The 25,201-nt window shown below is 40.2% G+C and overlaps 1 protein-coding gene across 5 annotated transcripts in view; it reads left to right on the forward strand.

Moving 5' to 3' along the window:
• Positions 1 to 25,201, forward strand: part of DYNC1I1 (dynein cytoplasmic 1 intermediate chain 1) — a 331,990-nt gene that overhangs the window by 60,804 nt on the left and 245,985 nt on the right. For 3 of the 5 annotated variants that reach the window (XM_032642848.1, XM_032642846.1, XM_032642847.1), the window contains exon 5: positions 6,675 to 6,734. The exons of the other annotated variants lie outside the window; for them this stretch is intronic. In XM_032642848.1, coding sequence (XP_032498739.1) covers positions 6,675 to 6,734 — 60 coding nt within the window. The remainder of the gene's footprint in view (positions 1 to 6,674; positions 6,735 to 25,201) is intronic. 5 annotated transcript variants of the gene reach the window in all.

Below are 25,201 nucleotides of genomic sequence, written 5' to 3' on the forward strand. Positions count from 1 at the left end.
TCTAGATAATGGGAGAGGCAAAAACAAAGGAAAATGGTGGGGGAAGGAAGAGTATGGGATGTAGAATGAATGTGAAGGAGGCAGTATGAAAAGAGATCAAAGTCTGGGGGGCAAGTATGGCCTTGGAGATAGTTCAGATTCCTGGCTTCCATATCTAGTGGCTATCTATTGAATTTACTTGGCAGCTTATTAAAAACACAGATACCTAGGGCACAGGTCTAAGGTGAGATCTGGGCCACTGCATTTTAATAATGCTTTCAAGATTTGCAGACGAGTTTGGGGGAACCATTGGTCTGATAAAAAGGACCGAAGGTCTGAATGAGGACTGTGGCAATAGAGAAGGAAAGGAAAGACAGATGAGACAAGGAAGGGTGAAATGGCTTTGGTGTTACAGATGGATATGTCCAAAAAGCATGTAAAAAGGTGGGACTTGGAGTTCAAGGCTGATGAGGACGTTGGGGTTATTTTTTGCTGAAGATATATGGACATCTTTGGGATCACCTACAGTTAGAGCATAAAGGTGAGGGGAGAAGAAATAACCCTGGTTGGGGAATGTCTGTCTTTACGGGGATGGACAGAATAAGGACCCTTCCAAAGTTACAGTGAGAGAGGAGGAAAAGAAACAAGATTTTTAGGGTCAGGAAAACTAAAAGAAATAGCATGCTATGAAGGAGAAAATAGTCACCAGAATCATAGAGATCAAGGCTGAGAAAGAAGAATTAGCCTTGGGATTTGATAATTTGGAGGTCATTGTTACCATCATCGTCATCATTTTTGTTATTATTGCTTGTGTTATTTTATTTCCGTAGGCTGAGTTCCTGGAAGTGAAACGAGTCCTGGAGTAATTCTGTGTTTATGATTCTTGCTCCATATTGCTTTCCCAAAGAACTAATTTAAAATGCCACCAGCATATATGAGCGTGCCTCAGCCGCATTGAATACTATCATGACAAATGACAGTTCTTTACTACTGCCTTCCAAGTATTTATCAGACATCTCTTTCTTATAACCAAAACCAAAAAAAAAATGTAAGAGCAAAGATATTCTTTAAGGGAAGAATATTAAGGCTGTCTACTCTGGAGTCTAAAAAAGATGGGAAGAAGAAACCACTAACTTGCCGCTGAACAGGAAGAAATTAACGACTCATCAGAGAACAAGGTTACACAAAACAGACATCATGTCTTTTACTCCTGTTATACTTTCAGCAGAGGGCCAGGGATTGTTTTCTTTTGTTTGTTTCGTTTGAATTCGTTTGAATTTTCACTTCCCTCTATCTAATAAACCGAAACTGAGCAAATAATATTGGGCCAGTGTAGGGAGAATTTTATTAAGAAGCTGGATAGTGACGAATTGTTAAAAGGTTTAAAATATAAAGTTCTGTTAGTCTTTTCATAGGTCACTGCAAGTTTGAAAAATTTTGGAGTTTTGCTTCTTTTTTTTTTTTAAAGAAATATTGAAAAACAAATTTTCCCCAAATTATAAACTAACTGTTACATGGTAGGCCTTTTTAGATGAGATGCCAGAGCCTACATTGTTTGGCATGTTTAGGATCAAATAGGTGAATGATTATTTTCCATGGTGTGGGAAGCTCCTGTACCTAGAATTTTGAAACAAAGTTAGGAAATGTGACCTTAAACGGTGTGTCCAGAACTGCCGATCCAACCATGGGACCATAGAGCCATGATGATGCCAGACTAGGTAAGGAATTATTGGGTTATTCAGGATCTGGGCAAATTGCAGGTTCCATAGGAAAGAGATCCTCCCTTGGGCCCTCAGAGAGCTAACCTAAGAAATCAACCTACAATTGATCAGAGCAGACAAACACAACTCTTAAAAATAAGCAAACAAAACCAAGATGGTTTCCCAGACAGGAACACCGAACAAAATCTGATTGACAGAGTTCAAGAAAGATTACATTCATCAAAACAGGTTCTGTTGGTCATCCCAAGAAACTGGGGGAAATGGAGGCTCTGGCAGAAGTGAGGGAGGTATGTCTAGTGTTGCTGAAGAATGTGGACATGGGCGTAGGACAGGGAGAAGCCGTAATAGTTAAACGTTCAGCTTCACGTGTTCTAATTCTAAAGATGCTGCTAAAGTTGCAAGTGAAGAAGACTTTGTCAGGCTTGTATAATTGCTCAGCCTGGCAGTCAGTTATTGTTCTCATGACAGATTGGTAAATTGGCATCTAAAATACAACTTACTAGATCTAGAAGTCTTATTAGAACTAGTAGACTAACTCAGCTGCCTAAAATAAACAAGGCACTGATGAAAAATGAGTTTATGTCCCAGTCCTGCTCCATCTTTCAAAAACCGGGTCGAATGGAATCTCTGATCTTTTCAAGAGGGAAGGTGTCTCCCTGCTCTGGCCTCCAAAGGATAATGAAAGTATAGTCCAGTGCCTGGGTGGCTGGCACAGAATAAACACTCACTGAAAGGAAATCATAGCTATCATTAGTATTAATCTTTCTTATGGCATTTACTTACTTTTTTCAGCTAACATTGATTGAAACTTTAAACTTTGCCAGGCCCTGGGCAAGTGATTGGAACTACTTTTTTCCTTGTATATATTATCAGTATGCATATCATTAGGTATAAATATTCATAGGTCTCATTCCTTTACTAAAATGTAAGATTCTTAAGTGCAAGTCCCATGTCCCACAGCATAAATGTGGTGCTTACAGGGCTTGTTTTACTTTCTTCCTTGTTCTGAGAAACTATTTATATGTTTTATCTCCCCATAAGAGTTGCAGTTTCCTTAGGAGTTCTTTTAATCCTCTAGCACAGTAGTTTACATATTAGGCTCTTAATAGGAATTTATTGAACAATTAAATGAATATTTTTATAAAAATATTCTGTCCCTGCATGCATTGATTGGTCCATTCCAGAGAGGACTGATAACTAGAACTAATTACTATAGTAAACAGGGTGATTTCTGTATGAAAATACTTTGTGATAATATATTAAGCTCACATATATTTACTTACAGTTTTACTACTTCTTTCATTTAAAAAATAAACTACCTGGCAAGATTTCAAACTGTCCAAGAAGCTGTGGGGAAACCATCATTTTACTTTCAATGATACAGTAATTTGATGATAAGACGGTTAAAAAGTAAGAACTATGTCAGTTGGTTAAAGAAAAGTATTCCAGCTGGAGAAGAGAAAGCAGAAAGGCAGTTTAATAGTCATCTGACGTTTTAACATATCAGGCAGAAAAGAACCCTACAGGGCCTCTAGGCCTGCACCCTCCTTTTGCTAAGGACAGCAGACTTTCCTGACGACACACAGTGGAGCCGAGCCCAGAACACAAGCCAAGACCCCTAGGCTGAGGTGAGGCCCTCTCCAAGGTGCTGCTATCTACAGGGAAGTTTTTCTGCAAGTTTGCACAGAAGGAATTCAGCAAACGTTTAATACACATTCCTAGGCTACCCTCGGAAACACATTGTTTATTCAGTGTACTGACTTTAAGTTCCTTTTCAAAGAAAAAGTGCACTCTGTGTAAGTCTGACCACTCCACAGATAATAATGGGAAAAATGAGAAGAAAAAATTAGCACACTTGATAGCATCCTCGGCTTGACTCCTTACCACACTGCTCGTTAATGGCAACGACTATGATTTCTTTTACTGGGGAACACATGCGTGACAGGGGTGAGGGCAGGACTGTTGTGGGTTAGTGCCAGAGACCTCCTTTGTTGTTCTGGCTGAGTAAAATGCAAACTCCACACTGCTCATCTGTGGGCTTGTGAGGTGAGTGATTCTGAGAGAATCATCGTTTTCACTTCTTTAAGGATACAGTGAGTTCAGGTGAGCCGTCGGATAAATAACAGAACAGCTGTGACCGCCTGGGAGCTGCCACATTCTTCACCTGCCTAGGAGGAACGAAAAAAGGCAAATAAAAGTCGTCCCATCAGAAACCTGAGGGCAAAGGAGCTGATCCCATTCCTTATGAGGGAGTGTTTCTCACAGTGATCCAGAGCCAGAGGCTGCTCCTCTGTCTATAGCCGAAGAAATATCCATAAAGATAAAAGGTTTGATCCCTAGTGATAAGTGAACAGCAAGGATGAATCACTGTAATGGATTCGGTTACTTCCCCGATTTGAAAGGAGGTGATGGAATCAGCGTGCAGAGCCAGGGAGAGTTGCTTTCCTTGGACAGAGAATGAGTGCAGAGCAGTAGTTTTCACCGCTGGCTGCACAGGAGAATCACCTGGAGAGTTTAAAAAAATCCAGATGCCTGGGTCCCACCAGAGACCTTCTGATTTAATTGGTTTGAAAATGGCCTGGGCCTTAGGCCAGTCTTGAGTTAATCACTGGTTTAGACACTGATGTATTTGAGGATCAGTGATGCTTTCTGCCTGCTGACTAATGGAGGCAATAGTCTAGCCCCGTCATTCTCTAAAGGTGGTTCCAGGGTCAGCTGTTAGCATTACCTGGGAACTTGTTAGAAATACAAATTCTCAGGCCCCACCCCAGAACTACTGAAATCAAAATTCCTGGGCTAGAGGATCAGCATCTGTATTTTAACAATCCCTCCAGGTTATTCTGATCCATGTTAGAATTTGAAAACTACTGATCTAAGTCCAGACCTTGCTACTCGAAGTGTGGTCCACAGACCAGCAGCATCTGCATCCCTTGGAGCTGTCAGAAATGTAGAATCTCAGGCCACCCCAGACCTACTAAATCAGAATCTGCATTTTTAACAATGTTCCCAGCTATCTGTGCATTAAAGTTTGAGAAGCATTGGTCTAAGAAACAATGGCCAATTTGTGTTCTCACTTCAGCTGTCATCTTTCAGTGCATTTAGGTAAGAGGACAAGAGCATGACCAGAACTAATAAGGGAAGCTGTGAAACTGCATTCCGATACTTCTACAGGAGGAGCTTAGGTGGGATCTTTACATACGTGGGGCACTGACTCAAAGAAACATTGGGAGTAGTTATAGTGGATGTGGTATAGTAAGAGCAGCTACGGTTTATCAAATAATTATTTTGTATTTTATAGGTATAATTGCATGTAGTCCCTATAGAAATCCAGAGAGAGTCCATCCATCCATCCATTCATTCAACTAATACTGTATTATATAAACGTGTATGCCACGCATGGGTCTAGGCATATATCCCTATAATGTAGAGATATAGCTGCTCCTGTCATTATGAGGCTTAAGTTCAGAGTTAAACAACAAACAGTCATAAACTGATGTATAATAAAATCATAGGTGAAGACACTTTATGAAGAAAGTAAAGCAGGATAAGAGAACGGGATGAAGAGTGACAAGGAAGTGTTGCTTGGGGTAGGGTGGTGAGAGAAGGAAAGCCTCTCTGGGCAGGTGACATTTGAGCCAAAAGACAGAAACAAGCAAAGGCATGAGCCACACAGCTCTTTGGGGGAAGAACATCAGGGAAGACACAGTGAGGGAGGGGGCAGCACTTAGAGATAAACTGGGGAGATAGCTACAAGCCAGGTCATGAATTGTCTCATAAGTCATGGGAAATCCTCACAGACAAGGAAACTGAGCAGGGCTTCTCAGACTTCAAGGTGCCCACAAATCACATCACCTGGGGCCTTATTACACTGTAGCGTGGAGTCAGTGAGTCTGGGTGAGACCCGAGTCTTGGCATTTCCAACAAACTCCCTGAGACGCTCATGCTCCTGGTCTGTGGGCCACACTCAGAGCAAGTAAAAGGGTGCAGGGGTTGAGAACTTAAGCAACATGTCCAGTGTCACACAGCTGGTAAGTCCCGGAGGCACAATTTGAGTCTCAGATGCCTGACCCCGAAGTCCCTACCGTCCATCGGTTGTCTACCAGGTAACTTTATGCCTGACTCACCTGTAACTACTTAACGTGCAGGGAATTTAAAGGTCCTGCCTGAGAAAGGTCCTTGTGTGCACTCTGTTCATGGAAGAGCTACTTATCTCCTTTTATGTGATGGAGAAATAACAAGGGAAATTGATAATTATTGGTAACCTTGGTAACTTGATACTTTGTGCTATCTCTTGTGAAATATTTAGAAGGTGTAAGATATCCCTGGCATCTTTAGAGACAAATGATATTATTGTTGGTCACCATCTTGGTGTAATATATAAATAAAAAAACAACAAAATACCCATGAGCCTCGAAATCTAATGCGTTGTATTTGCAGTAACTGACCCGAGGAAGCCAGTTATTCTCCTGGTTCTGCAGTCATGTTCTACCTGGCCAGACTTCCCCAGATGCTCCTGCTGTGGCCCATTCGAACCCTTGCATTTGATTCTCATCATTGCATGGGAGATGCTTGTTGCTCCCAGGTGTGACTGGGCTCTGGGGTATACATGAAGCAGTTTACATGCTGAAATCAATCAGGCTCCAGTGTAGAATGAAACAAAAGCAAAAAGGGTGTGTGTGAGTGGATGAATATTTGAATATTTAGCTCTGGGCTTCCTTCCATGAAAACAACCATAGCTTCCAATATCAAACAGTTGTTCAAAGGAAAGGACAGCCCCTCACTTTCTCTTGTCAATTGATATTCACGGGGTCTTCCTGGCTCCTGGGGGTTGCCAGGGTGACAAAGTGGGGAGATGTTCTGTGTATACATTGTATATGCCATTGCCTTGATGAATGACATGGTTTGGTTTGGTTTGTTTCCCTCCCCTTTTGTTAATTCTCTGTGTTCTTTTTTTCCTTTGTGCTGCGCGATTAGGACCCTGCAGTGGGACACAGACCCCTCAGTGCTCCAGCTGCAGTCAGACTCAGAACTTGGGTATATGTCTGCTCTTTTGTTACTCCTTTTATTATTTCTTTGCTACAGTTGTGTTGAAATGCTGGAGCTGTTGTTGCTCTTGCTTTTTCCCTCTTTGTTGAATTTCCAGTTTGATAAGTTTATTTCCTTCTGTTAGTTTTCCTTATGAAGTTATGCTTTGAAGAAAGTCTCTTTGTGGAAAACACCACAAAAAGATGGCTTTTGATCTCCCCTTCTAATTCCTATGATTGCAAAACAGCCCTTCCCCAAAACAAAAATTACAAACATATCCCCACACCTCTGCTGCAAGGTGGGGCACGCAAGTTCTGTGACGGCAGAGATGATTAACTTAATCCTAAACATCCTCCCCTTGACTAACAAGTTACCTTAAGTTAATCCTTGTCTAAAATCAGTATGAAAATGTTGTATCTTGTTTGTTTCCTTTTCACTTTTCGGGGACTCACAGTTAGCATTTAATTTGAATCAAGTTTGAATGTATAAAGATTCCTGTTAAAGAAAAAGCAGATTTGTTCAATGCCTCAGTATTAAGAAATGTCAAATATTTGATGATGGGTAATGTCTCCTGCATCCTAAAGATCATTTGTTTTCAAGTGGAAATTGTGTTAAAAGGTAGCTTCAGAATTGAAAAGTCATCCACAAAGAATAAAACACACAGGCATTTCCTAGAAACGTAGTTTATTTGTCTTATAGGGTTGGAGTTAGCTTATATTCACACTTGAGATATTTCCAGTGGGGTGCTTGTCCTAGCTGTGCTCAAGCTCAGGAGCACCGACTGTGTGCTTCTCCTTTCAGCTTGCTCTGGTGAATTCAGAGCAGCCCGAAACCAGCCACGGTGAGGGTATTTACACCACAAAAAGTGGCAAATGCTGCAAACCAGGGCTTGCTCCCTTTCCCTCAAGCCAGTTATTGAACATTTACCAACACGCCACTGGGTACCTCAGTATGTGAAAAATTTTATTACAGTATTTTGTGAAGCTTTTACTTTTTCTTTCTAAATACAACCTAATGAATCCTGAAGTGGGTGTTTATTTATTTATTATTTATTTTGAATTTCTGAGATTCCTGGGCATGTATCTGTGGGTTTCTATCAATTTCGGTGCCTACTGTAGGCGTTTAAGGTTGAAGGGTCTCTGTATGTTAGGTTAAATGCCATCTGCCTGTGTCCTTCTATGTATGCAAAAGTTCTCTGCAGACTCACAACACCGCTAAGCCAAGGTAATATCCTGACACTTCAGGTAACTGACACACTTTTTTTTAACACTACTAAATTTCTGGCTATTTAGTTATGTAGTTCATTGTATGTTTTATTTCCATTTGTATTATTTAAATAACCAAGAAATATGGCTTAAATCAAGGTGAAAAACCCTGAATACATAGTATGTTACTATTCAGGAGAATTTCAGACTGTAGTTCTTCAATATTTCATTGTGTTTTTTTCTAAAAAAAAAAGGGCTAGAACTGGCAGAGACTTTACCTTATGCACTTAAATTAACAGATTTTTTAGACAGATTGTGACACTGGTAAATTACACTTGCTTGTGTGGAACAGTTAGGAATTTTCCTATTTATATCTGTTTTCCCGGCAAAAACTCATTTTTTTTTTTTTGTGAAGTTTTTTTTCTATGAAGTTTTTTAATGAAGTTTACCTCAGGCGACAAGAGTTTTCTAGTGACAGTTTTATTTCCTCTCCTTGCTCTTTGGCATGGGGTTAACGGGCTCTGTCATTTGATTTTTTTTAACAGCTTTATTGAAGTATGATTAATATTAAAGAAATGACACACATTTAAAGTATTCAAATTAATAAATTTTAATGTATACACATTCATAAAATCATCACCACAATCACGATAATAAGCATATTCATCATCCCCCAAAAGTTTTCTCCTGTGCCTTTTTCATCCTCGCTCCTGCTTCTCTCCACCCCCCAAACAACTGATCTGCTTTCTGTCACTGTCCATTACTTTACATTTCCTAGAATGTTATATAAATGAAATCATGCAGTAGGTACTCTTTTGACTGACTTCTTTTACTCAGAATAATTATGTCAAGACTCATTCATGTAGGTGTGTATCAGCAATTGATTCCTTATTTTTGTTGACTAGTTCATTGTATGGACATACCACAGTTCGTTTATCCGGTCCCTTTTTTTTCTTTTCTTAACATCTTTATTGGAGTATAGTTGCTTTACATTGTTGTGTTAGTTGCTGCTGTATAAAAAAGTGAATCAGCTATACGTATACATATGTCCCCATATCCCCTCCCTCTTGCGTCTCCCTCCCACCCTCCCTATCCCACCTCTCCAGGTAGTCACAAAGCACAGGCTGATCTCTCTTTGCTATGCAGCTGCTTCCCACTAGCTATCTGTTTTACATATGGTAGTGTATATAAGTCCATGCCACTCTCTCACTTCGTCCCAGCTTACTCTTCCCCCTACCCATGTCCTCAAGTCCATTCTCTATGTCTGCATCTTTATTCCTGTCCTGCCCCTAGGTTCTTCAGAGCCTTTTTTTTTTTTTAAGATTCCATATATACGTGTTACCATACGGTATTTGTTTTTCTCTTTCTGACTGACTTCACTCTGTGTGACAGACTCTAGGTCCATCCACCTCACTACAAATAACTCAATTTTGTTTCTCTTTATGGCTGAGTAATATTCCATTGTATATATGTGCCACATTTTCTTTATATATTCATCTGTTGATGGACACTTAGGTTGCTTCCATGTCCTGGCTACTGTAAATGGTGCTGCAGTGAACATTGTGGTACATGACTCTTTTTGAATTATGGTTTTCTCAGGGTATATGCCCAGTAGTGGGATTGCTGGGTCATATGGTAGTTCTATTTGTAGTTTTTTAAGGAACCTCCATACTGTTCTCCCCAGTGGCTGTACCAGTTTACATTCCCACCAACAGTGCAAGAGGGTTCCCTTTTCTTCACACCCTCTCCAGCATTTATTGTTTCTAGATTTTTTGGTGATGGCCATTCTGACCGGTGTGAGGTGATACCTCATTGTAGTTTTGATTTGCATTTCTCTAATGATTAGTGATGTTGAGTACTCTTTCATGTGTTTGTTGGAAATCTGCATGTTGTCTTTGGAGAAATGTCTATTTAGGTCTTCTGCCCATTTTTGGATTGGGTTGTTTGTGTTTTTGATATTGAGCTGCATGAGCTGCTTGTATATTTTGGAGATTAATCCTTTGTCAGTTGCTTCATTTGCAAATATTTTCTCCCATTCTTAGGGTTGTCTTTTGGTCTTGTTTATGGTTTCCTTTGCTGTGCAAAAGCTTTTAAGTTTCATTAGGTCCCATTTGTTTATTTTTGTTTTTATTTCCATTACTCTAGGAGGTGGGTCAAAAAGGATCTTGCTGTGATTTATGTCATAGGGTGTTCTGCCTATGTTTTCCTCTAAGAGTTTTATAGTGTCTGGTCTTACATTTAGGTCTTTAATCCATTTTGAGTTTACTTTTGTGTATGGTGTTAGGGAGTGTTCTAGCTTCATTCTTTTCCATGTAGCTGTCCAGTTTTCCCAGCACCAGTTATTGAAGAGACTGTCTTTTCTCCACTGTATATTCTTGCCTCCTTTATCAAAGGTAAGATAAGGTGACCATATGTGTGTGGGTTTATCTCTGGGCTTTCTATCCTGTTCCATTGATCTATATTTCTGTTTTTGTGTCAGTACCATAATGTCTTGATTACTGTAGCTTTGTAGTATAGTCTGAAGTCAGGGAGCCTGATTCCTTCAGCTCCGTTTTTGTTTCTCAAGATTGCTTTGGCTCTTTGGGGTCTTTTGCATTTCCATACAAATTGTGAAATTTTTTGTTCTAGTTCTGTGAAAAATGCCAGTGGTAGTTTGATAGGGATTGCATTGAATCTGTAGATTGCTTTGAGTAGTATAGTCATTTTCACAATGTTGATTCTTCCAATCCAAGAACATGGTATATCTCTCCATGTGTTTGTATCATCTTTAATTTCTTTCACCAGTGTCTTATAGTTTTCTGCACACAGGTTTTTTGTCTCCTTAGGTAGGTTTATTGCTACATATTTTATTCTTTTTGTTGCAATGGTGAATGGGAGTGTTTCCTAAATTTTGCTTTCAGATTTTTCATCATTAGTATAAAGGAATGCAAGAAATTTCTGTGCATCAATTTTGTATCCTGCTACTTTACCAAATTCATTGATTAGCTCTAGTAGTTTTCTGGTAGCATCTTTACAATTCTCTATGTATAGTATCATGTCATCTGCAGACAGTGACAGTTTTACTTCTTCTTTTCTGATTTGGATGCCTTTTATTTCTTTTTCATCTTTCATTGCTGTGGCTAAAACTTCCAAAACTTTGTTGAATAATAGTGGTGAGAGTGGGCAACCTTGTCTTGATCCTGCTCTTAGTGGAAATGGTTTCAGTTTTTCACCATTGAGAATGATGTTGGCTCTGGGTTTGTCATATATGGCTTTCATTATGTTGAGGTAAGTTCGTCTGTGCCTACTTTCTGTAGAGTTCTTACCATAAATGGGTGTTGAATTTTGTCAAAAGCTCTTTCTGCATCTATTGAGATGATCATATGGTTTTTATCCTTCAATTTGTTAATATGGTTTATCACATTGAGTGATTTGCGTATCCCACTTGATCATGGTGTGTAACCCTTTTAATGTGCTGTTGGATTCTGTTTGCTAGTATTTTGTTGAGGATTTTTGCACCTATGTTCGTCAGTGATATTGGCCTATAGTTTTCTTTTTTTGTAACATCTTTGACTGGTTTTGGTATCAGGGTGATGGTGACCTTGTAGAATGAGTTTGGGAGTGTTCCTCCCTCTGCTATATTTTGGAAGAGTTTGAGAAGGATAGGTGTTAGCTCTTCTCTAAATGTTTGATAGAATTCACCTGTGAATCCATCTGGTCCTGGGCTTTTGTTTGTTGGAAGATTTTTAATCACAGTTTCAATTTCAGTGCTTGTGATTGGTCTGTTTGTATTTTCTGTTTCTTCCTGGTTCAGTCTTGGGAGGTTGTGCTTTTCTAAGAATTTGTCCATTTCTTCCAGGTTGTCCATTTTCTTGGCATAGAGTTGCTTGTAGTAATCTCTCATGATCCTTTGTATTTCTGCAGTGTCAGTTGTTACTTCTCCTTTTTCATTTCTAATTCTGTTGATCTGAGTCTTCTCCTTTTTTTTCTTGAGGAGTCTGGCTAATGGTTTATCAATTTTGTTTATCTTCTCAAAGAGCCAGCTTTTAGTTTTATGGATCTTTCCTACATTTCTTTTTCATTTATTTCTGATCTGATCTTTATGATTTCTTTCCTTCTGCTAACTTTGGGGGTTTTTTGTTCTTCTTTCTCTAATTGCTTTAGGTGTAAGGTTAGGTTGTTTATTTGAGATTTTTTGTGCTTCTTGAGGTGGGATTTTATTGCTAAAAACTTCTGTCTTAGAACTGCTTTTGCTGCATTCCATAGGTTTTGGGTTGTCATGTTTTCATTGTCATTGGTTTCTAGGTATTTTTTAACTTCCTCTTTGATTTCTCCAGTGATCTCTTGGTTATTTAGTAGCATGTTGTTTAGCCTCCATATGTTTGTATTTCTTACAGTTTTTTTTCCTGTAATTGATATCTAGTCTCATAGTGTTGTGGTTGGAAAAGATACTTGATACAATTTCAATTTTCTTTTCTTTTTTAAAATAATTAATTAATTTATTTTTGGCTGTGTTGGGTCTTCATTGCTGTGTGTGAGCTTTCTCTAGTTGTGGAGAGCAGGGGCTACTCTTTGTTGCAGTGCGTGGGCTTCTCATTGCAGTGGCTTCTCTTGTTGCAGAGCATGGGCTCTAGGCGTGCAGGCTTCAGTAGTTGTGACGTGCAGGCTCAGTAGTTGTAGCTCGCGGACTCTGTAGCGCAGGCTCAGTAGTTGTGGCACACGGACTTAGTTGCTCTGCAGCATGTGGAATCTTCCTGAACCAGGGCTCGAATGCATGTCCCCTGCATTGGCAGGTGGATTCTTAGCCATTGTGCCACAAGGGAAGTCCAATTTCAATTTTCTTAAATTTACCAAGGCTTCATTTGTGACCCAAGATATGACCTATCCTGGAGAATGTTCCCTGAGCACTTGAGAAGAAAGTGTATTTTGTTGTTTTTGGATGGAATGTCCTGTAAATATCAATTAAGTCCATCTTGTTTAATGTATCATTTAAAGCTTGTATTTCCTTATTTATTTTCATTTTGGTTGATCTGTGCATTGGTGAAAGTGGGGTGTTCAAGTCCCCTACTATGATTGTGTTACTGTCGATTTCCCCTTTAATGGCTGTTAGCATTTGCCTTATGTATTGAGGTACTTCTATGTTGGGTGCATAAATATTTACAATTGTTATATCCTCTTCTTGGATTGATCATTATGTAGTGTCCTTCTTTGTCTCTTGTAACATTCTTTATTTTAAAGTCTATTTTATCTGATATGAGAATTGCTACTCCAGCTTTCTTTTGATTTCCATTTTCATGGAATACCTTTTTCCATCCTCTTACTTTCAGTCTGCATGTGTCCCTAGGTCTGAAGTGGGTCTCTTGTAGACAGCATATATATGTGTCTTGTTTTTGTATCCATTCATCCAGTCTGTGTCTTTTGGATGGAGCATCTAATCGATTTACATTTAAGGTAATTATTGATGTGTATGTTCCTATTACCTTTTTCTTAATTGCTTTGGGTTTGATTTTGTAGGTCTTTTCCTTCTCTTGTGTCTCCTGCCTAGAGAAGTTCCTTTAGTATTTGTTGTAAGGCTGGTTTGGTGGTGCTGAATTCTCTCAGCTTTTGCTTGTCTGTAAAGGTTTTAATTTCTCCATTGAATCTGAATGAGATCCTTGCTGGGTAGAGTAATCTTGGTTATAGCTTTTTCCTTTTCATCACTTTAAATATGTCCTGCCACTCCCTTCTGGCTTGCAGAGCTTCTGCTGAAAGATCAGCTGTTAACCTTATGGGGATTCCCTTGTATGTTATTTGTTGCTTTTCCCTTGCTGCTTTTAATATTTTTCTTTGTATTTAATTTTTGATAGTTTGATTAATATGTGTCTTGGCATGTTTCTCCTTGGATTTATCCTGTATGGGACTCTCTGTGCTTTCTGGACTTGACTATTTCCTTTCCCATATTAGGGAAGTTTTCAACTATAATCTCTTCAAATATTGTCTCAGTCCCTTTCTTTTTCTCTTCTTCTTCTAGGACCCCTATAATTTGAATGTTGTTGCATTTATTGTTGCCCCAGAGGTCTCTGAGACTGTCCTCAATTCTTTTTTTTTTTTTTGCGGTACGTGGGCCTCTCACTATTGTGGTCTCTCCCCCCGCAGAGCACAGGCTCCAGACGTGCAGGCTCAGAGGTCATGGCTCACGGGCCCAAACGCTCTGCAGCATGTGGGATCTTCCTGGACCGGGGCACGAACCCATGTCCCCTGCATCGGCAGCCGGACTCTCAACCACTGCGCCACCAGGGAAGCCCTGTCCTCAATTCTTTTCATTCTTTTTTCTTTATTCTGCTCTGTGGTAGTTATTTCCACTATTTTATCTTCCAGGTCACTTATCCATTCTTCTTCCTTAGTCATTCTGCTATTGATTTCTTCTAGAGAATTTTTTATTTCATTTATTTTGCTGTTCATCATTGTTCCTTTGCTCTTTAGTTTTTCTAGGTCCTTGTTAAATGTTTCTTGTGTTTTCTCCATTCTATTTCCAGGATTTTGGATCATCTTTACTATCATTACTCTGAATTCTTTTTCAGGTAGACTTCCCATTTCCTCTTCATTTGTTTGGTCTGGTGGGTTTTTGTCTTGCTCCTTCATCTGCTGCCTATTTCTCTGTCTTCTCATTTTGCCCAGCTTATTGTGTTTGGGGTCTCCTTTTTGCAGGCTGCAGGTTCATAGTTCTGTTGCTTTTGGCTTCTGCCCCTAGTGGGTCGGGTTGGTTCAGTGAGTTGTGTAGGCTTCCTGGTAGAGAGGACTGGTGCCTGTGTTCTGGTGGATGAGGCTGGATCTTGTCTTTCTGGTGGGCAGGACCGCATCTGGTAGTGTGTTTTGGGGTGTCTGTGAACTTAGTACGATTTTAGGCAGCCACTCTGGTAATGGGTGGGGTTGTATTCCTGTCTTGCTAGTTGTCTGACATGGGGTGTCCAGTACTGGAGCTTGCTGGTCGTTGAGTGGAGCTGGGTCTTAGGGTTGAGACAGAGATCTCTGGGAGAGCTCTCACTGATTGATATTACATAGGGCCAGGAGGTCTGTGGTGGTCCAATGTCCTGAACTTGGCTCTCCCACCTCAGAGCCTCAGGCCTGACACCCGGCCGGAGCACCAAGACCCTGTCAGCCACACGGCTCTCAACTTGGTACGAGGGATGCTTGCCAGTGAATTAAGGTGCAAAAAAGACACAAGGCATAAATACCTCAATCTTATATTTTAAGGTTTGTATAACTCTGGTGGGTAGAAATCCAGACTCGAATGAGAAACAGCACAGACCTTATGTTCCAGGCACTTTGCTCTGCTTTGATTTCCTTGTGCTCGAGGAGCACACAGTCCACAAAGGTATTGCGTGCGGTGCCAACTCTCTGGTTCCACTTATCCGGTCACTTTTTGGTGTACATTTGGGTTGTTTCCAATTTTCTGCATTACAAATAAAAATGCTATGAGCATTCATGTAGAAATATTTTTATGCAGTATGCTTTCATTTCTTTTGGGTAAATATCACAAAGTATAATGGCTGAATTGTATAGAGAATGTATATTTAACTTAAAATGTCAAACTGTTTTCAAAGTGGCTTTACCATTATATACATTCTCACTAGTAGTGTATGTGAGCCTCAGTTCCTCCACGTTCTTGACAACACTTGGTTTGTTGGCATATAACTCTTCATAGTATATCTTACGAGTTTTTTGTTATCTCTGTGGTTGGTTGTTATTTCACCTCTTTAATTTCTTATTTTGTTTATTTGGGTTCTCTCTCTTTTGTTCTTGATGAGTCTGGCTAAAAGTTTATCAATTTTATCTTTTCAGAAAACCAACTTGTGGTTTCATTGATTTTCTCTATTGTTTCTTTGTCTCTATTTTATTTATTTCCTGTCTGATCTTTATTATTTCCTTCCCTCCGCTGGCTTTGGGCTTTCTTTTTTCTTTTTCTGAGTCCTTTAGATGGTAAGTTATGTTGTTTATTTGAGATTTTTCTTGTTTCTTGAGGAAGGTCTGTATCACTATAAGCTTTCCTCATAAAAGTGATTTTGCTGCATCCCATACATTTTGGAACATGTGTTTCCATTTCCATTTGTCTCAAGGTATTTTCTGATTTTCTCTTTGATTTCTTCATTGAGCCTTTTTTTTTTTTTTTTCTTTTGTGGTACGCGGGCCTCTCACTGTTGTGGCCTCTCCCGTTGCGGAGCACAGGCTCCAGACGTGCAGGCTCAGTGGCCATGGCTCATGGGCCTAGCCGCTCCGCAGCATGTGGGATCTTCCTGGACCGGGGCACGAACCCGTGTCCCCTGCATCGGCAGGTGGAGTCTCAACCACTGTGCCACCAGGGAAGCCCGCCATTTTTTTTAGTAGCATGTTATTTAGTCCCCTGTGTTTGTTTTTTTCCCATTTTCTTTCTGTAATTGATTTCTAGTTTCATATTGTGGTCAGAAAAAATGCTTGATATAATTATATTCTCTTAAATTTGTTGACACTAGTTTTGTGGCCTAGGATGTGATCTATCTTGGAAAACATTCCATGTGCACTTGAAAAGAATGTGTATTCTGCTGTTATTGGATGGAATGTCCTATAGATTCCATTAAGTTCAACTTGTCTCGTGTGTCATTTAAGACTATGTTTCCCTGTTGATTTTCTGTCTGGAAAATCTGTCCATTGATGTCTGTGGGGTGTTAAAGTCTCCTACTATTATTGTATTCCTGGCAGTTTTTTTCTTTATGACTGTTAGTATTTGTTTTGTATATTTAGGTGCTCCTATATTGAGGGCATATATGTTTTTAAAAAAAAATTTATTTATTATTTTTGGCTGTGTTGGATCTTTGTTGCTCTGCACGGGCTTTCTCTAGTTGCAGCGAGCAGGGGGGGCTACTCTTTGTTGCAGTGCACGGGCTTCTCATTGCAGTGGCTTCTCTTGTGGTGGAGCACAGGCTGTAGAGCGCATGGGCTTCAGTAGATGTGGCACGTGGGCTCAGTAGTTGTGGCTCACGGGCTTAGATGCTCCACAGCATGTGGGATCTTCTCGGACCAGGGCTTGAACCCGTGTCCCCTGCATTGGCAGGCGGATTCTTAACCACTGCGCCACCAGGGAAGCCTGAGGGCATATATGTTAACAGGTGTAATATCCTTATTGTATTGATCCCTTTATCATTATATAACGTCCTTCTTTGTCTTTTTTTATGGACTTTGTTTAAAGTGTATTTTGTCTGATATGGGTATTGCTACTCCTGCTTTCTTGCAAGTTTTGTTGGCATGAAATATCTTTTACCATCCTCTCCCTTTCAGTCTGTGTTTGTCTTTAGCTCTGAAGTGAGTCTTTTGTAAGCAGTATATAGATAGGTGGTGTTTTTTATTCAGTCAGCCACCTTTTGTCTTTTGATTAGAGCATTTAGGTAATTATTTTTTTTTTTTTTTTTTTTTTTTTTTTTTTTTTATGCATTACGCGGGCCTCTCACTGCTGTGGCCCCTCCCGCTGCGGAGGACAGGCTCCGGACGCGCAGGCCCAGCGGCCATGGCTCACGGGCCCAGCCGCTCCGCGGCATGTGGGATCCTCCCAGACCGGGGCACGAACCCGCGTCCCCTGCATCGGCAGGCAGACTCTCAACCACTGCGCCACCAGGGAAGCCCTAAAGTCTCCTACTATTATTGTATTCCTGGCAGTTTTTTTCTTTATGACTGTTAGTATTTGTTTTGTATATTTAGGTGCTCCTATATTGAGGGCATATATGTTTTTAAAAAAAAATTTATTTATTATTTTTGGCTGTGTTGGATCTTTGTTGCTCTGCACGGGCTTTCTCTAGTTGCAGCGAGCAGGGGGGGCTACTCTTTGTTGCAGTGCACGGGCTTCTCATTGCAGTGGCTTCTCTTGTGGTGGAGCACAGGCTGTAGAGCGCATGGGCTTCAGTAGATGTGGCACGTGGGCTCAGTAGTTGTGGCTCACGGGCTTAGATGCTCCACAGCATGTGGGATCTTCTCGGACCAGGGCTTGAACCCGTGTCCCCTGCATTGGCAGGCGGATTCTTAACCACTGCGCCACCAGGGAAGCCTGAGGGCATATATGTTAACAGGTGTAATATCCTTATTGTATTGATCCCTTTATCATTATATAACGTCCTTCTTTGTCTTTTTTTATGGACTTTGTTTAAAGTGTATTTTGTCTGATATGGGTATTGCTACTCCTGCTTTCTTGCAAGTTTTGTTGGCATGAAATATCTTTTACCATCCTCTCCCTTTCAGTCTGTGTTTGTCTTTAGCTCTGAAGTGAGTCTTTTGTAAGCAGTATATAGATAGGTGGTGTTTTTTATTCAGTCAGCCACCTTTTGTCTTTTGATTAGAGCATTTAGGTAATTATTTTTTTTTTTTTTTTTTTTTTTTTTTTTTTTATGCATTACGCGGGCCTCTCACTGCTGTGGCCCCTCCCGCTGCGGAGGACAGGCTCCGGACGCGCAGGCCCAGCGGCCATGGCTCACGGGCCCAGCCGCTCCGCGGCATGTGGGATCCTCCCAGACCGGGGCACGAACCCGCGTCCCCTGCATCGGCAGGCAGACTCTCAACCACTGCGCCACCAGGGAAGCCCTAAAGTCTCCTACTATTATTGTATTCCTGGCAGTTTTTTTCTTTATGACTGTTAGTATTTGTTTTGTATATTTAGGTGCTCCTATATTGAGGGCATATATGTTTTTAAAAAAAAATTTATTTATTATTTTTGGCTGTGTTGGATCTTTGTTGCTCTGCACGGGCTTTCTCTAGTTGCAGCGAGCAGGGGGGGCTACTCTTTGTTGCAGTGCACGGGCTTCTCATTGCAGTGGCTTCTCTTGTGGTGGAGCACAGGCTGTAGAGCGCATGGGCTTCAGTAGATGTGGCACGTGGGCTCAGTAGTTGTGGCTCACGGGCTTAGATGCTCCACAGCATGTGGGATCTTCTCGGACCAGGGCTTGAACCCGTGTCCCCTGCATTGGCAGGCGGATTCTTAACCACTGCGCCACCAGGGAAGCCTGAGGGCATATATGTTAACAGGTGTAATATCCTTATTGTATTGATCCCTTTATCATTATATAACGTCCTTCTTTGTCTTTTTTTATGGACTTTGTTTAAAGTCTATTTTGTCTGATATGGGTATTGCTACTCCTGCTTTCTTGCAAGTTTTGTTGGCATGAAATATCTTTTACCATCCTCTCCCTTTCAGTCTGTGTTTGTCTTTAGCTCTGAAGTGAGTCTTTTGTAAGCAGTATATAGATAGGTGGTGTTTTTTATTCAGTCAGCCACCTTTTGTCTTTTGATTAGAGCATTTAGGTAATTATTAATAGGTATGTACTTATTTCCATTTTATTACTTGCTTTCTTGTTTGCTTTGTAGTTCTTCTGCGTTCTTCTTTTTGTTTCTTCCCTTGAGGTTTGATACTTTTCACTAGTTGTATGCTTGTGTTCCTTTCTCTCTGTTTTTGTGTATCGTAAGTTTTTGATTTGTGATTACTGTGGAGTTCATATATGCTGACCTTTAACTATATGTACTTGTTTTAATCTGGTAGTCATTTAAGTTGAAACACATTTTAAAGGATCTACATTTTTTTTTTACTCCTCTCTTCCACATTTTGTGTTTTTGATGTCATATTTTACATTTTCATGTTTATCCCTTAACTGTTTATTGTAGTTATACTTAATGATTTTAAAAAATCTTTATCTTAGCTTATTTAAGTGTTTGATCTTTAGCATTTACTATATGTTTGCCTTTACTAGTGAGATTTTTTTTCTTTCCTATAGATTCTTCTTGTTATAGCCTTTTCTTTACCACTTAGAGAATACCCTTTAACATTTCTTATAGGGTAGGTTTAGTATTGATGAATTTTTTTAGTTTTTACTTGTCTGAGAAGTTCTTTGTCTCTCCTTCAATTCTAAATGATAATTTTGCTGGGTTGACTATTCTAGATTGCAGGTTTTTCCTTTTTGGGACTTTGAATATATCATGCCCCACTCTCTTTTGGCCTGCAAAATTTCTTCAGAAAAATCATCAGATAGTCTTATGGGGGTTCCCTTGTATATGACTCTTTGTTTTTCTCTTGCTACCTTTAGAATTTCCTTTTTTTTCTTTTACTTTTGCCATTTTAAATTATGATATGTCTTGGTATGTGTCTGTTTGGGTTCACCTTGTTTGGGACCCTCTGTACTTCCTGTACCTAGATATTCGTTTCCTTCTTCAGGTTTGAGAAATTTTCAGGCATGATTTCATCAAATACGTTTTTGATCCCCTTCTCTCTCCCCTCTCCTTCTGGGGCCCCTATAATATGAATGTTGGTATGCTTCATTTTATCGCAGAGATCTCTTAAACTCTTCTCATTTTTTAATTTTAATTTTCTTTTTGCTGTCCTAATTGGGTGATTTCTATTATTCTGTCTTCCAGATCACTTGTGCATTCTTCTGTATTGCCTAATTTGCTATTCATTCCTTCTAGTGTGTTTTTCATTTCAGTTATTGTATTCGTCAGTTCTGATCCTTTTTTATACTTTCTAGTTCCTTGTTAAAATTCTCACTCTGTTTATTCCTTTCCCTAATTCAGTTAGCATTTTTATTACTACTGCTTTGAATTATTTACCTGGTATATTGTTTATTTCTATTTCATTATTTATTTCTTTCAGGTTCTTTCTTTTGCTCTTTCAATTGAGACCAGTTCCTCTGTCTTATCATTTTGCTTAACTTTCTCTGTCTCTATGAAATTAGGTGAAATAGTTACCTATTGTAGTCTTGAAGGGGTGTCCTCATGTGGGTGTGTCCCTCTACTGTCTGTGTGTGCCCGGTAGCTTTGGTTGGGAGCTAGATTCGATGTGAACACAAGTTATGTCTTTCCTCACGGTGTGCTGGCAGGTATCACCTTGGTTGGAGGTGGAGCTGGAGAAAGGGGCTTTGGCTGGGGTCAGGTGTGAGCCCGGGCTTACCATTTGCTCAGTGGTTGTCTCCACCCTATTGGGAGCAGGGTTAGGTCCCAACTTGCTGAGGCAGAATCTCTGAGGGGTCAGGTCTGTGCTGGTTCTGTTCCCTTTCAGTGTGAGCTCTTCCTGCTCCCAGCACCAGGACTTCTGCCCCAGAGGGGAGCAGTGCTGGAACAAGAGGCACCTGTGCAGGCTTTCGGTGTGATGGGGCACAGACTGCAGCAGTGTGGCTCCATACAGAGGTCAGGGCTGCTTATGATGCTCTGCCTATGCAGTTGCCAGTAATGGCTGCCCCCACCCTGCTCAGACCCTGCTTTGGGGTCTGAGTCTTCTTTATCCTTCATGTCCATTCTCTTCCCTCAGTCTGTACCACTGCCACCCTGGTGTGGAGCTGTGCTGCAGGGCAGGCAGTGCCCGTGTGGGCCCTTCACATGTGTTGCGGCATGGGCTACAGTGGTCTGGCCATGACCAGAGGTCAGGGCTGCTTCTGATGCGCGGCCTGTGCGAGTGCCAGTAATGGCTGCCCCTGCCCTTTTCAGACGCTGCCTCGGGTCTGAGCCACCGCTGTGTCTGATGGCTGAACTCTCTCCTCAGCTGTGGCAGCCCTCGCTCCAGTGTGGAGCTGCACTGTGAAGTAAGTGGGGCTGGAGCATTAGCTTGGCTCAGGCAGGGGCAGGCACCCAGGGTAGTTGCAGTAAACAGTCAGCTGCCTGCGCGGTTCCAATACGCCTTCTCTACCTTGCTTTGGGAGTAAGCACTCGTGCATGTGCTCCTCATGCTTCACTCGTCTGTGCTTCCCACAGCCCTCCTGCCAGTCCCATTGGCCCTCCAACCAGCCAAGGGAGCTCATCTTCCCTGTGTTGGACCCCAGGGCTGGGGTGCCCAACATGTGGCTCGAAGAACTCACTCCCAGGGAGGATCTCCACCCATGTAATCTCCCTTGTCCTCTGAGCCCCTCCCAGGAGTACAGGTCCTGACCTGATGGCGTCTCTTCCTTTCCTACCCAATTCCATCTTTCTTACAGCCTTTGTTGTACAGGAGTCTTTCTGCTAGTTTCCAGTGAGAATTGTTCCACATGTAGATGTGTTTTTGATGTGTATATGGTGTGGGGTGAGTTCCACATCCCTCTACTCCACCATCTTGATCAGCCAGTTATCTTTGAAAGAGATTTAAATAATAAGGAAAATATCTTAGGTATTTACCCATGTAGTCAATACTTTCCTGATGTCCTTCCTTGGTGTAGATCCATATTTCCATCTGGCATCATTTTCCTTCTGTCTGGTAGATATCCTTTAACGCTTCTTATAGTTAGGATCTTCTGTTAAGGCATTCTTTTAGTTTTTATGTCTTAAACGTCTTTGTTATATCTTTATTTTTGACATATGTTTTAACTGAGTATAGAATTCTAGGTTGACAGTCTTCTTCTTCCAGTACTTCAGAAATGTTGCTTCATTGTCTTCTCACTTGCATTGTTTTTGACCAGAAATATGCTCTCATCCCTTTCTTTATTTCTCTGAGTATAATGTTTTTTTTCCTGGGTGCTTTTGCAGTGTTCTCTTTTTCATCGATTTTGAACAATTTGATTATGATATACCTAGATGTAGTTTTCTTCATGATTCCTATGCTTGGGGTTCATTGAGATTCTTGGATCATTGGGCTTATAGTTTTCAACAAATATGGAAAAATGTGTCCATTATTTTAAAAAAATTTTTTTCTATTCTCTCTTCTTCTGGGGACTCAAATGACATATATATGAGGTAACTTGAGATTTTCCCACAGTAAACTTGCTCCATCTACTTTTCCTTTACTACCTGTGTTTTATTTTGGATAGTTTCTATTGATATATTTTGTGTTCACTAATCTTTTGTTTTGCAATTTCTAATATTCCATGAAGCCTACTCAGTAAGTTTATAATTTCATACATTGTAATTTTCATCTCTAAAAGTTCAATTTGTGTCTTTAAAAAAAATCTTCCATTGTTTCTACTCAAATTTTTAACACATGAAATACAGTTTTATTAACTAATATCCTCACTTGCTATCCCATCATCTGTATTAGTTTTGGATCAGTTTCAATTGATTGACTTCTCTCTTCATTGTAGTTATGTTTTCCTTCTTCTTTGCATGTCTGCTGATTTTTGATTAATGTCAGACATTGTGAATATTACTTGGTTAGGTGTTAGATATATTTGAATTCCTATAAATCTTGAGATTTGTTCTGAGATACAGTCAGTTCACTTGGAAACTCTTTCAAGTCTTGTTTTTATGATTTGTTAGTTGGGACTGGAGCAGTACTCAGTCTATGGCTAATTAATTCTGCTGTTGAGGCAAGACCCTTATGTGCATTCTATGCAATGCCCCATACATCTTGAGGTTTTCCAGCCTGGGAACAGGTGGGTGGGAACAGGCACATTCCTGTTCCTGTGTGAGTGCCCAGAACTGTTACCTCTAATTCCTTCAGGTAGTTCTTCCCTTGGCCTCAGGTGGTTTCCTCAGATATATGTGTTGATCAGTACTAAGCTGAATCCTCAAGGGTATCCTCTGAAGGTGTAGGTTTTCTTTTTGTGAGTTTTCTTTTCTCTGTTATTTTATACTGTAAAGTCTAGCCGCTGTGGTCTCCCTGGACTCTTAGCTCTGTCTCCTCAACTTAATGAGTCTGCTGGATTTCACTTGGGTTCTCTCCCTGCATCACAGATGGCCTTAAAACTCTCAATGCAGTGAGTATGGGGAATTATAGGACTCATACGTTTCCCTGCTCTCATGTATCCCTTTCCTTCATTGCTTGACCTTTAGTGTCTTGCAAACTGTTGTTTCATTCAAACTGCTGTCCTTTTTTTTGGTTGTTTCAGGTGGAGGATAAATCTGGTCTCTGTTACTCCATCTTGGCCAGGAGGACAAATGTTTCACTTTTGTATGCTTTGTATGTTAGCTATGTGATCAGCAAAACAAGCGGCAACATAGAGAAATCAGGGTGAAAAAATAGCTTCAAGCAAATTGTAAATAAAGTGAGAAATTAAGTGTAACTCATTTTTCACCAGGCACTTGCTTATGAAAGAACCCAAAATACTTTTATTTCTTAGGCTATTATAATAATTGAGTGAATTGAAGATGGTAGAAGTAAAAAATGAAATAATGAGATAAAAAGAATAAGTTAAAAGATCACGGGATAGAAAGTCTATATTGACTGGGAAGTGAATAAATGTCATTGAAATTTGGAGTTGCAATGGGCAAGTTTGAAGGAAGGATTATATTTCAAATGTTTTTTGTTGTTTTATGAAGGGAACATACAGGCAAATGCCACCATGAGATTTCCGGTCTTTAGGGAGATGTGTTGAGTCAGCAAAAGGGGAGTCGGGGAGGGAGACAGAGATTCTCAATGATGAGCAGACATTGGTGAGTAATGAGAGTGTTTTGTGGTCCTTCACATCAAATTGTTAAGCTCAATAACGTATAGGAATATTTAGTAGCTTCCGATTTTATTGAAGCCTCACAGTTATATTTCCTCTATGTCTTAGTATATTAAACCCTCAGTAGGGTTTTTGAAATATTTGGAAGCAAAGCGAGAATGAGGAAAAACTGAAGCCGTGAAGGACTTGGCCGTTCCTTCCCTCAAGGAGGAACTTAGAGGTTCCTTCGGTCCTTGGGAGACTTTGTTAGAAGGTGGTGGTGACCTCTTCTTCTCTCAGCCTTCTCTTCTGCCCCTTGTTTTGGCTGAAAGAGAGGGTGAGTATTACTCCTGAATCCGCCACGCACCATCCCAAACTGCTGTGGCAGGACAGAGTGATCACTCTGTTAAGAATAGAAGTTAAACCAACTCTCTAAAGGCACCAGAAAAAACACATATCCTTCAAGATGGTGGTAGGTGTTTGAGAAAATCTCACCTGCCAGTTCTAGAGGTCTTTTCATGTTTTCAGGTTATTTTCATTTGCCTAGCAGAACAGTAATAATCTCATTAGCTTTTGATAAAGTAGGCCTCTTTTGGCTTATTCTCCATGTTTTTTCAAATATTCTTATGCATTATGTTTAGATCTCTGGTTTCAATTAAATTTTACGGTTTCCCATGTACACAGTACCTGCAATTTTCTTGAGAATGATGTGGATTGTATTTTTATCAAACTGAACAATCTCTGCCTTTTCAATAACACCTAATCACACTTTCTACAGAAATTAAAATATGAAACAGCAGTTTGGGGTGTGTGTGTGTGTGTGTGTGTGTGTGTGTGTGTGTGTGTATCAGAAGGTAATGGTAAAATGCATTTCGGAATCTTTAAGCATAGAATGAATTCTGACCCATGAAAAACTTCAATAAATTGGTTTTAACAGATCCAATAAAAATTTTGTTACAAGAGAGGGAGAAAACACTTT

This window comes from Phocoena sinus, chromosome 9, assembly GCF_008692025.1.
Source record: "Phocoena sinus isolate mPhoSin1 chromosome 9, mPhoSin1.pri, whole genome shotgun sequence".
Lineage (NCBI taxonomy): Eukaryota > Metazoa > Chordata > Mammalia > Artiodactyla > Phocoenidae > Phocoena > Phocoena sinus.